The sequence below is a fragment of the Neomonachus schauinslandi genome, chromosome 15, assembly GCF_002201575.2.
Source record: "Neomonachus schauinslandi chromosome 15, ASM220157v2, whole genome shotgun sequence".
In the NCBI taxonomy this organism is placed as follows: domain Eukaryota; kingdom Metazoa; phylum Chordata; class Mammalia; order Carnivora; family Phocidae; genus Neomonachus; species Neomonachus schauinslandi.
This window is the reverse complement of record NC_058417.1, coordinates 12,398,544-12,410,848: the sequence shown is the minus strand read 5'-3', so window position 1 is coordinate 12,410,848 and position 12,305 is coordinate 12,398,544. Positions and strand designations below refer to the sequence as shown.

The window sequence follows — 12,305 nt, the reverse complement described above, 5'->3', positions numbered from 1 at the left end:
TCTGCTTTCCTGAAAATTCCTGTCATCCTCATTGTAGTCTGTCTCGGGCTTTGGTATCCCATGCCAGGAACTATCCCATTCAAGGCATACGCGGTGCCAAGGGGCAGCCAAGCTCTCTGCAGCAGCTTCGATGGCGACTTTCAAAGAATTTGTGGGAATTTTGTCAGTTTTGGGTGAGAGGCAAGGGGTAGGTATGGGATTCTTCAATTGAGCTTTAATACATCTGCTTTAGAGGACTTTAAAGATCCACCACAATATTACTGATGTGTCCTGGCAACTGAAGACCCGGAATACGATACAAACTGTGATGTATGAAGACACTACCGCGCACTAGGTGTACTGTAAAGTTACAAAATCACCACACAAACCTGTGAACTCTTAGAGCTGTTACCATCACTATTACCAAAGGGGAAGCTGAGGCTCGGGGAAGTGGAGTAATTTATCAGAGGTGCGTAACTAGTAAGCGGCAGAGCCGGGCTTAATCCCAGTTATTCTAAATCTGTGCTCTTTATGCTGCATTGCCTCTCAGACATCTTCTTCTTCTTTTTTTTTTTTTTAATTTTTTTTTATTCTTATGTTAATCCCCATACATTACATCATTAGTTTTAGATGTAGTGTTCCATGATTCATTGTTTGTGCATAACACCCAGTGCTCCATGCAGAATGTGCCCTCCTCAATACCCATCACCAGGCTAACCCATCCTCCCACCCCCCTCCCCTCTAGAACCCTCAGTTTGTTTTTCAGAGTCCATCGTCTCTCATGGTTCGTCTACCCCTCCGATTTCCCCCGCTTCATTCTTCCCCTCCCTCTACCTTCTTCTTTTTTTTTTTCCTTTACATATATTGCATTATTTGTTTCAGAGGTACAGATCTCTCAGACATCTTCTATTGCTTGGTGAACCCGAGCCAGAAAAAAATTCTTTTTAATTGTTGAATTGAGACACCTTTTTTCCAGGTGCTTAAATTAAAGGATTTTATCTTACTTTCTAATGAAGTAACTAAGAGCCAGTTTTTATAGATGATGCAGTTGAGAAAATGCATAAGACCCACTCACAGGTGGGCAGGAGTCAGCTCTGTGGGTCAAGAAGTGAAGATTGCCTGGGTAGAGGATATTTTACCACTGTCAAAGTAAGAGTAGGCAAATAGCTGTGGCATTCCTTTTTGTAATCATATCAGGAATTCTGGATGTAGTAAGACACAGTTATGCATGTCAGGTGGCTAAGAATCCTTCTGAGCTGATCATACTCTATGACAGTTTTCCCTTTTTTTTTTTTTTTTTGAGGGAGAAAATGAGCAAAAGGTGGGGGGGGGGGGGCTTGAACCCAAGGCAGCCGCTTAACTGGCTGAGCCACCCAGGTGCCCCTTCCTTGTTTTAAATACCACTCTTTTCAGAGAATAGAGCATCCTGATACTTGAGGTCCTTTGTAAAATATGGATGTGACGCCTCTCATTCTCAGATTCCTCAGCCTCGAAAGTCCTGAGCTTCCAGGGAAAGTACACATACCTCACTTGCTTAGGATAAAAGTCTGAAGTGGGAGGTAAAATCCTTTTATAAATAGAGGTTTCTATGGTTTGAGAGTAGGGGAATGGTGGAAACAGTAAAATATCTAAAACACTTAGATGTTTCATTTGTGGCCTTATTAAGCGTTACCTTAAAGTTTTTAATTCAATTTGATCTCTCTTTTCCCCTTTCTCTTTTCAGCCATAGAGCTTATGTATGGAGGGATCTACTGCTTTTTGTGTCAGGACTACATATATGACAAAGACATGGAAATCATTGCCAAAGAGGAGCAACGGAAAGCTTGGAAAATGCAAGGTTTGGTTTTGCCTAGATTTACGTGCCTGCTTTGGCTCCTACTCGTGCATTCCCTCGTGTCTGTCAAGGGCAGGGCTTATCAAGAGAAAGATCAATATCTAGGGAGAAAGTCAGGGTCGGGAGATAGGATAGCCTCTGGGTTTTTGCAGGTTGGGTCTTGATTTGGTGGGAAGAACCCTCACAGTTGCTTGCTTCCCCCTGTAGCTGCCAGTTGAGGATCCGGGAGAAGCAGGTGAGGTGACTGGCCAGACAGGTGGGCAGGCGCCCTCTGCAGGGGGCCAGGGGAGGAGGGCTGAAAATGCCAAGCTTCTCCTCATGGTGTGGTCTCTCTGGCAACCAGCCCCCTCCAGGAGCCCACTGGGAGTCACCTCATTAGAATAAAGATGCTCCTAGTGCTCTTAGCACTTAGGAAATCATAAGGGTTTGAGGAGCTTTGTGCCAGGAACCAGGGGTGGGGACCACTATGTGTTTTCTGGTCCCAGCGTGGGGTTCTCCCGTGCTGTCACTTCCCTGTGCTCACACGTGCCTTCATGGGATGCGTAGTCTGGGATACACAGAACAATATGCGGCTGTTTTCCCTATTCTTTCTTTCTTTTTTTGTTTCCTTGATTTTTTTTAGTTTTCATTTCCAGCAGATGCTGTAACAGTGAAAGGATTACAGCAGTAGGAGGTATAGTTTACCCCACTTGACTCTAGTGAGCATCACTCAGTGAGCAGAGCTTTCACTGTTTACAGAGAGAACATAGAAACCCAGTATCTGCTTTACACTTTTTGGCCTTAATAGCTCTGCTTTCAAACAACCCTGTTTTTTGAGAATGGAACAATAGAAACGGGCTCTCTGTGATCAGAATTGTTTGTATGTAACACATCTTTTCTGGAGAACAGTCTCTTTAACCAACTTCCTATTCTTTTCTCCCTCAAAAATTTAGTAACATTGCAACTAAGTCTGAATATATTATTTCTCTGGGAAGAACATTTCACCCACAGGAGCTAAGAAATGCATGGCCCAGAATAAAACAACTCTTCTAAAATCATTCTACAGGGCGCCTGGGTGGCTCAGATGGTTAAACGTGTCTGCCTTCGGCTCAGGTCATGATCTCAGGGTCCTGGGATCGAGTCCCGCATCGGGCTCCCTGCTCCTTGGGAGCCTGCTTCTCCCTCTGCCTCTCTCTCTCTCATGAATAAATAAATAAAATCTTAAAAAAATAAAATAAAATCATTCTACAACTCCAGGTGTCAGTGAGATAGTATGTCTTTTAAAGGTCATTGAATTTTGCAGAAATTTTAAGTTACATGGAACAAGTAGGTATTAAGATGAATTGTGACAATTAGCATCTGCACCATTGTCTGTGGTATAAATTTTTTGTGGGTACAACTGTTCAACACGATGTATTTTCAAACTTTCAGCGAGTGCGTTTTCTCCCTGTGCTTTCACTCTTTCACGGGAGACCCCTCACCTCAGTGCCAAGTGTAGCATCTGCCGCCGGGTCTGGTGCAGTCTCGCTACTCAGGGATTAAAGGCTTTGCAAAAAATCCCCATCTTGGCATTAGCGTTACGGTAGCGTTAATTGGAGGTGTTGCCTTTCTCACAGGAAACCACTTATTCACCACACATTTTTTTTTTTTTTTTAAGAATTTATTTGAGAGAGAGAGAGAGCAAGAGCATGAGTGGGAGAGGGGCAGAGGGAGAAGCAGACTCCCCACGGAGCTGGGAGCCCGATGTGGGACTTGATCCCAGGACCCTGGGATCATGACCTGAGCCAAAGGCAGACGCTTAACCGACTGAGCCACCCAGGCGCCCCACCACACATTTTCTAAAAGAAACTCCTCCGAAGTGTTTTTAGCCCGTTGCAATATAGTACGGTTCAACAAAGACCTCGTGTTGTGGCTGCCCCTCTTTGAAATACAAGCTGATAAGTATTCTATCACCATCGCTTTTATTTACAAACACTTGATGAAAACTGAGCTCATGGCACCGGGAACTGTTTTCCATCTACTTAGGCGTTGGGGAGAAGTTTTCAACTTGGGAACCCACCAAACGGGAGCTTGAACTGCTGAAACACAACCCGAAAAGGCGAAAGATCACCTCCAACTGCACCATAGGTAGGTGGGCAACAGCGCCCCGAGCAGTGGTTTGTTCTGCCAGGAAGGCTGGCTTCTCTGGGTTTAAAAGTCGATGTAAACAGCTGGATTTCATAGCACGGTTCTCCTTAAGCCCTTGTATAAGTCGTTCATCATTCCCCCTTCCCCCAACTTCTGGAACACCTGTGCTCCGGGGAAGGGGGCAGCTGGGGTAGGCTTGGGGGGCCTCATGGTGATGGATGGAAATGGTCCCTGCCCCGGGGCTCTGACGGTCTGTCCTGTAAGAAGACTCAAGTTTATTCTGCCCAGGTTTGCGGGGGCTGATCAACCTTGGCAACACCTGCTTCATGAACTGCATCGTCCAGGCGCTCACGCACACGCCGCTCCTGCGAGACTTCTTCCTCTCCGACAGGCACCGGTGTGAGATGCAGACCCCCAGCTCGTGTCTGGTCTGCGAGATGTCGTCGCTGTTTCAGGAGGTGAGCACTGCTGGCGTGGGCAGCCTACCATTTCTGTGACCGCTTGTACTTTTCCTTTAAATAAAAGTCAAATGCACATAATAAAGGAAGGCAGGTGTCTGGAATCTTGCACAGGGAATAATACATGCATTTCTTATGGAACATTTTTTCCAAAGGCAATTGCTAGGGACTGTTGGCATCACTTGGAGGCACGGTGCTGACTTGGAGGATGAGAAAGAGCCCTTCGGAGGGGGCACAACGGGTGGAAGACATCTGTCTGTAGATGTCGTGCTCATTTCATCCTCCTCATTGTCTGCCGTCCTCTTCTCAAGGAGAGTGGCCCTTGTCTTCTCTTGCCAGGCCTGAGTGTGCTCCACCAGAGCACCTGTCTTGGTGGCCCTCCGCCCCGCACATCAGGTTCTGTTCTGCTTGGGGCCTAGGCCACACTCACAGCGGGACAGCTCAGGCCTGGGCTCAGGCATCCCTGTGCGGGATCCCCCACACCTAGTGACCGAAGAGGCTGCCCAACTACAGATCGGGGCCGGCGCCTGCCTCGTGGCTGCCGAGAGGACCCAGATGTGCTTCAGGGGCCCAGCAGAGGAGCCGGCGGGTTCAGCCTCGTCTGCTTTCTTCAGTACCTCCGAGCGCAGCCTCGTGCCCGCCGCCCACCTTGTGTCCGCATCGGGCATTGCCCATTCCTCATTTTGGCTTCTCTGTAGAAAACCGACAGTGGGAAGGGACAAAATGATAGATTCAAAAAGTCCAGGGAGTCCACATGAAAATGCATTTTGAAAAAAAGGGGGGGGGGGCGGGAGTAAAACAATCCTTTTGTCCGAGTACCTGCAAGAAATTCTAGGCTGTTGTTACAGGTTTTTTTTTATCGTGTGTGCTTTGTGTTCAGTGTAGTACTTACTCCTGACAGTTGTTCTCCTCCTCTCCCTGCCGGTGAGCAGTTCTACTCGGGGCACCGCTCCCCCCACATCCCCTACAAGTTGCTGCACCTGGTGTGGACTCACGCGCGGCACCTGGCGGGGTACGAGCAGCAGGACGCGCACGAGTTCCTCATCGCCGCCCTGGACGTCCTCCACCGGCATTGCAAAGGTGCGGCTCCACCCCGGTTCCGCCATGCCCCCCGCCTGGGATAGGGGGCGCTCTCGAACACCACCACGGGGGACTCCGCACACTTGTGTTTTAATTGTATTGTTTTCTCCATTAATACCCCAGAGAGGTTCTTCATAGTTTAAGAGAGGAGGAAATGGTTTGGGGTGTCCTCTTCCGACCTTGCTGGGAGGGGAAGAGCATGGCGGGTGGTCCTGTAAAACCCGTAGCAGTGAACAGAGGTCTCCGTCCTTGACGGGCCTTTGCCTCGAGTCCTCTGCTGCCGGCTTCCTCTCGGCCTGATTGTGAGGGAGCTGGTGTGCGGCTCCTCCGGGTTACCGTGGCCCCTGACACGCCAGAAAATTCCATATATGCTCCAAATGCAGCTGAACCATCAAAACTGGCTCCCTCCCCTGGTGGGGTCTCCAGAAGGACTGATCATGGCGCTAAAGTCGCCGGAGAGAGCTGAGAATACAAAACTGGACCTGCACGCTCGCCAGTGCTTCCCTTACCTTAAGTCACGCTCATTTTGGGGTCCAGCCAAGGTCTTTTTAAAGTCTCTTTCAGGACCTCGCTGGGTTTTGGCTTCTGTCCCACAGCTGGGCTCCCAGAGGGGGGCAGCCCCCCCAGGGGTCTCAGACGTGGGTGGGTTTGGATAGTCTGGGGAAGGGGATGGGGGAAGCAGCTCTTCGGGCTTGGGGCAGGAGGTTAGGACTGAATAACAAGCCACCGCGGGTCCCTCCTGCCCTCCCCATCGCGGGGCTCCCAGTCTGAAGGCCCTAGGCCCAAGTGTGCCGACCCAGGATCAGCTGAGGAGGATTCTTGACTGTGATGGGTCACAGCCCCTTGGAGGGCTCTTTGCTGCTTCTGTTTGCTGGGTGTGGAGTGAGCTCAGCATTTTCCTGCTGGGTCCCCGGTTCAGGGAAGACACGCAGGTGTAGCTGACATGTGTCGGGGTGACCAAGTTACCTGCTTACCTGTGGCCTCTGGGTGGACCGGCGGGTTGTCGGTGATTCTGTTGGACCACAGTTCTGTTCCCCAGGACTCCTGCTCGGCCTTTCTACAGTCATGGGCCTGCTCTCCCAAATGCCCTGTGAGGTCTGACATCCCAACTTTGAGGCCAGCCAGACTCCGAATAAGGTGGCTTGTTCTCATCAGCTGTCGGGGCTTTGGGTTTTGGCTTTTTTGTGTTTTTAAGTGTTTTTCTCCTGAAAAACCTATACATCCTTTCAGTGCTCACCCGAGGAGCCAAATAAACGGTGCTGAATAGCTTAGGTGAGGTTTGGTTTCCTAATATGAAGTATAACATACAAACCAAAAGAGCCGCTGTGTAAGACCATTAAATTATCATCCGGAGCACTTGGGGATAATCACGAGACTTTTGTAACCAGCATTAGTCTGTCCTAAAAATCAGCTGCTTCAAATGCATTGCTGGGAAAACGTTCATCTGACAGAAACACGGTGCAATGATCATGATCCACTTCTCTGACGTAATTCTATTGCACACGTCACAAGAAATGTCTCGTCAGAGGCAGGGTGTTCCGGGATGCCTGGGTGGCTCAGTCAGTTAAGCGTCGGCCTTCGGCTCAGGTCATGATCCCAAGGTCCTGGGATCGAGTCCCGCATTGGGCTTCCTCCTCAGCGGGGAGCCTGCTTCTCCCTCTCCTGCTCCGCCTGCTTCTCCCTCTCCCGCTCCCCCTGCTTGTGTTCACTCTTTCTCTGTTTCTGACAAATAAATAAAGAAAATCTTAAAAAAAAAAAAAAGAAGAAGCAGGTGTTCCCATTTCTCCTTCAGCCTTGCTAGTTCACTTGGCTGGGTCGTGTTTTTATGTGGTTGCGAGCATCGGGTATCTTTTGGCTTATTTTCCTTTGTGGTTTCCTATATGTATTTTCCTGTATTCTGACATTTTGTCCCATGAACTTGAAATGTTTCTGGGTAGCATTTTCTCCCTAATCTCTCTAGGCGATTTGCTGTCAAAAGACTTAGTGGGCATTCTTTATTCCTAGGTAATAATTTCACTTGTTTGAGGAGGAACATATATACAGATAAACACAGTCTATCTCCTTTGTCTGGTTGAATGAAAGTTTTATAGTGTGTATCTACGATACATGTTAGTATGTATTGTGTTCCAGCGTGTAAGCTTTGTATTTGTATATTTGCCCCCGAATATATAAAACCCATGTTGAACTAGAGAGGATAGGAGTGGTACTTATCTAGGTGCAAATGCTTAGAAAGCAGAGCTGTTCGTGAAGTTGCAGGCTGCAGGAGCTGATGGGGAAAACAGACCGACGGGAGTCCTGCAGAGACGCTTTCTGAAGTCGGGGCACCGTGTCTGTGCCACGGAGGGGGGAAGCAGGCATTCCCTGGCAGCGTGGGGCGCCCCGCCATGGCGGGGCCGCTCAGTTCTGTGGGGGAAGGGGAATCCGTGACTCTCCCCAGTGACTGGGCGTTAGCTACATCATGGTATCTACGTAGAAGCCAAGCGGATCTTAGGGAATGGAGAAAGAGAAGCACACTTAAAATATGTTAGCTGGGTTGTTTCCTCTTTTCCTGCCAAGTCTCCCTGTTCGAATAAGGGTCCTCCTGTGCCCTCGTGAAAGTTTCGGCACTTAGGCTTCACCAGCCTCTGTAGGTGAATGGCCTCACGCCTTGGGCCCGAGGCTCTTGGAAGCTTGTGGACTCGGGGCACAGATGCAAATCCCACAGCTGTGATCTTTCCCCAGGTGACGATAATGGGAAGAAGGCCAACAACCCCAACCACTGCAACTGCATCATAGACCAGATCTTCACGGGCGGGCTGCAGTCGGACGTCACCTGCCAAGTCTGCCAGTAAGTGTGCGAGGCTTCCCGCACGGCACCCAGCGTTCTTCTGGAACGCGAGAGGCCGTCTGCGCTGTGCTGACCAGACTGTGATGTGGGACCCCAGGTCGTGCCCGGGAGACCGACTTGGTTCTAGATGCTGCTTTTGGAACATCATGGGACATGTTCAGCCAGCAAAACTGCTGTGTTTTGAGCAGGTTTTAGAAGTTTTCACACTTAGAGCCAGAAGTTTAGTCCGCGCCCCCCACGGCTCTGGCTCTTCGGTGATGTGGGGAAGCGTAGGTGGTGTGGCTCTTACAGAGGAGCCTCTGCGGCAACCGAACGTGGAGCAGGACGAGCTGAGGTTAAACAGCCAAGCCATCGAACATGTTGAGATAAATCAGCTCCAGTACAGGAGGCTCACGGAGGAGCAGGTCGCCCCGAGTGCTGCAGGTCCCCAGGGCCGTCTTTTTTCCCGTGCACACCTGGGCGGGTGTGCCCTGAAGCTTCCCCCCATGTCTTGCTCTACCAGGAGCTAAATAAGAGCCCTGCCTTCTGGATGGACTGCTGCACACATGGCAGATCCTTGGCACCCATTCCCCAAAGTGTGTTGCTTTTCATGTCCTGGTTTCCTTTCCCATGTTCTCCAGACTAGTGTCCCTGATTGTTCACAGCTTTGCTCAGCGTGCAGAGCTTTGATTTCCAGGAGGAGGATGCATGGATCAGTGAGTTGCAAGACCCCTCCCTTTCGACCTCAGTGCACACCCCTCTGTGTTTTTCCATTTCAGGGTTTTAAAAAATCCTGGTCACGATCCACTCAAGTTATTTCGGGACCTCTACTGGATTCCCGCGTGCAGTTGGTAGAGGACAGAGGAGATACCGGGAGGGGAGCGGTTCTGCCTGGGTCACGCACCCAGTTTTCTGTGATGTAGACGCCGTCGTGGGCATTGCTCCAGTGTTTAGACTCACAGTTTTAAAGGACCTCCTTGTCGGCTCTGTGCTGCTGAATTCCAGCAGCAGGAGATTGTCTCGGGTTTATGTCCTGTTTGAGTATCTGGAGTGGAGTTCCCAGCCTGTCCTTCACAGGCCGTGTCTGGGAGGGAACCGCCTCTGTTATTAGGTAGAGCGTCCCGTGGCGCGGTGCTGGCTCGGTGCGTTCTCTCCACGGGAGGTGTGCGTAGAGCTCTAAATCGCTCCCTGGACTCGCGGTTTCCAGTTCCTCAGATGCTGCTGAGCTAGATCCATCAATTCAGAACTTCTGGACGTGGGGCCCAGGGGTCTGTCTCTATTTTCAAAAAACCCCAAAACGATCGTAATGATCTTCTGGGTTCTGAAACCGTAGCTTTCGGAGCAGCCTCTGCCGGAAGTGGTTTACCTGCTGTTCCTCCACAGGGCTCCCTTGGGGGCCCAGGACGAGCTGGGTGGGAGCTGTCCCGCGTCTTCTGACCTTCCACGTCATTTGGATGGAAGGGCAGAGCTGTGAGACAATGTGGATGTCGTCGGCCACCTGCTGCCTCAGAGGCTGCGTGGCCGTCCGTTCTCACGTGTGTGTGTCTCTCCTCTTGCTTCTAGCGGAGTCTCTACCACCATAGACCCCTTCTGGGACATCAGTTTAGATCTGCCTGGCTCCTCCACCCCGTTCTGGCCCCTGAGCCCCGGGAGTGAGGGCAGCGTGGTGAACGGGGAAAGCCACGTAGCAGGAACCACTACGCTCACGGACTGCTTGCGAAGGTAAGAGAGCTGCCGGCGCTTCTGGAGACAAAGCAGGTGCTGGTCTCTCCTGCCTGCGGCTCTTCAGGGTAGTGGTCGGTCAGAGGAAAGTCTGAAGAAATTCAGGGCCACCCAGGGCCCCAGGAGAATTTTCTGTCACATGTCCGGTATAGAAAATGAGACAAGGCAGGACAGCCTGCAGGTGGCTGCAGCTGGTGCCCAGTGGCTCGTAGTAGAGTCTGTCACGTGTTGGCAAGAGGACTGTTCTGGTCACCCAGCTTGGTGTGGGAACCCCCTGCCCTCCGGGCAAGGTGCCCGAGAGCCAGAGAGCTGAGGTTGAAGCTCCGTCACCGTCTGGGGCTGAGAAGCTGCCCCAGAGTCTGGCGGGGCCCTTCCTGCCGGCCACTGGCCCGTTTGTGGTGGTGCGCGTGTCCGTTTTCGCCATCGCCGCCTGGGACAGGTGCTGGGGTTAGGGGATGGTTGCCGTCGGCGTGTTCGGGTAGCTCTCATGTGATAGCGGAGACGCTAGAGACCCTTTCTAAACTATTCTAATGGACTTGAGTGTTTTACAGCCTTTATTTTCTTTTACTCACTTTAAAGGTCACTGCAGGTGTGTCCTTGGGCAGAGGTGTTCCTTACGGAGAGGGGCAGGCTTCTTGGTTTTTATCTTGCCGTATAGTCAGCAGGCTCAAAGGTGCATGTTAAGAATTTTTAAGCGCGTCAACTCCGTCACACTGGTAGGTCCAGATGTAAATGGGGCATCAAACTTGTAATTTGGAAACCAAGAAGAACATCAGAAAATGAAAAGGCCACCATTTTTGAAGAGACGGTTTCCAACCCCGTTGCACTTAGTTGTGTGTTTCAGCAACCCTGAAGCTTTGCCCACCAAGCGGGCACAGAGGGGGCAGCGACACTTTCCACACTGAGATGCCCACTGAGCTGTCCGGTCAGGGGCCGCGTGGGGCTGGGTCAGTGGCCGAGTGGCCAAGGAAAGGCGAGCACGTTCATCTCGAGTTTGTGTTAACAGCAAAAGGGCCCTTTCCAAGTTACGTTGAGAGCAGATTGCGAAGCCGGCAGGAGGAAGTTGAGGTAGATGGAATTCCATAGCTCCAGACCCTCCCGAGTTCTCAAGTGTTTCATGAGGGTAAGCGGTGCGGGGGCAGAGAGGTGGCCATCACCCCTCGGGAGCTGCCTGAGGGAAGGCTCACCCCGTGCTCCTTGAGCCTTTTGGGGAGGAGGTAGACTCAGCGGGAGCACGGAGGCGGCCCTGGTGAAGGGGGAGCCCTCGGCAGGGCCAGTTGCTTTCCTGGGTGTCGTGCCGTTCCTGTGTTGGCCTCGGGCTGTGCCCTTGGCTCTCGTCACTGTGTTGCAGTCTCTGCTGTCTTACTGTCTGTGTTGTATCTCCTCAGTCCGGATTGAAATGCAGCCTCTTCGGGGGAGGAGACTGCCTCGTACTACCTTCCCGTCCCCCCGTCGCACCTCGAGTGGTGATGGTCTTCTGCCGGGCACGCGTGCGAGCGCACCTGCACTCACCAGGTCGGAGTGCTTGCAGGCTTGCAGGCGGCAGGAAGGGGCTCTGCTGAGCTCAGGCGGGTGAAGAGACTGGGTAGTTCACCGCATCCACAGGAAGGCTGAAGAGGACCCGGCTCAGCAAACACGTGGTCACCATGCGAAGCTTGGGGACCGGTATCCAGAAACATGCAGCCCGCTGCTGGCCTGTGGCTGTCCGGTGCCGTGGAGCTGTTGCTCCGGGCAAGACCGGTTCTTCTTCCAGATGCTTCTTGAGAATGACTTTTCCAGATGCAGAGTCCTCATTATGAGTATCCAACTGGTCGAGCCTAGGTCGGGTGCCCAGAATGCTGGTGGGTGGAAAAGCAAATCCCTGGCCTTCGTGGTAAACTTCCATGAAGGAGAAGACGGGCCCTGCCTCCCACCCAGGTTTGGAAATTCCCCAAACATGGGTGGAGGGGTGGCACGGATAGATAGTTGAGAAGATCTGGGAGTTGAGCTCTGTTGTCCTTCCATTCTTCACTCACGGTTATGGAATTTGAAGCCAAATCCTCTTCGTATCTGACGTTGTGGGACATTTCTTAGCTGTCGAAGCAGGTTTGGTTGACATATTTGGTGTCCAAACGTTAGCGTCGTTTGGCAGAGAGGAGGAGGATTTGGGTTAAGTGCATTTCAACTTAGGGGGCACTGCACACAGAAAGAAAAATGACAAAATATCAGGATCTTCCTGAAGAATAAAAAATGAGAAAACCTCAAAAGATGACTTTGGACTCAGCATTTTATACTGCGCTGGAGTACGTTCTTTTAAAATGCGCGTCCTCAGGAGAAGCAG

At 51.3% G+C, this 12,305-nt stretch overlaps 1 protein-coding gene across 2 annotated transcripts in view; it reads left to right on the top strand.

Moving 5' to 3' along the window:
• USP22 (ubiquitin specific peptidase 22) overlaps positions 1–12,305 on the top strand; it is a 41,162-nt gene that overhangs the window by 18,900 nt on the left and 9,957 nt on the right. For both annotated transcript variants that reach the window (XM_021694663.2, XM_021694664.2), the window contains 6 exons: positions 1,703–1,816; positions 3,818–3,919; positions 4,208–4,377; positions 5,310–5,457; positions 8,179–8,284; positions 9,827–9,985. In XM_021694663.2, the coding sequence (XP_021550338.1) occupies positions 1,703–1,816; positions 3,818–3,919; positions 4,208–4,377; positions 5,310–5,457; positions 8,179–8,284; positions 9,827–9,985 (799 nt within the window). The remainder of the gene's footprint in view (positions 1–1,702; positions 1,817–3,817; positions 3,920–4,207; positions 4,378–5,309; positions 5,458–8,178; positions 8,285–9,826; positions 9,986–12,305) is intronic.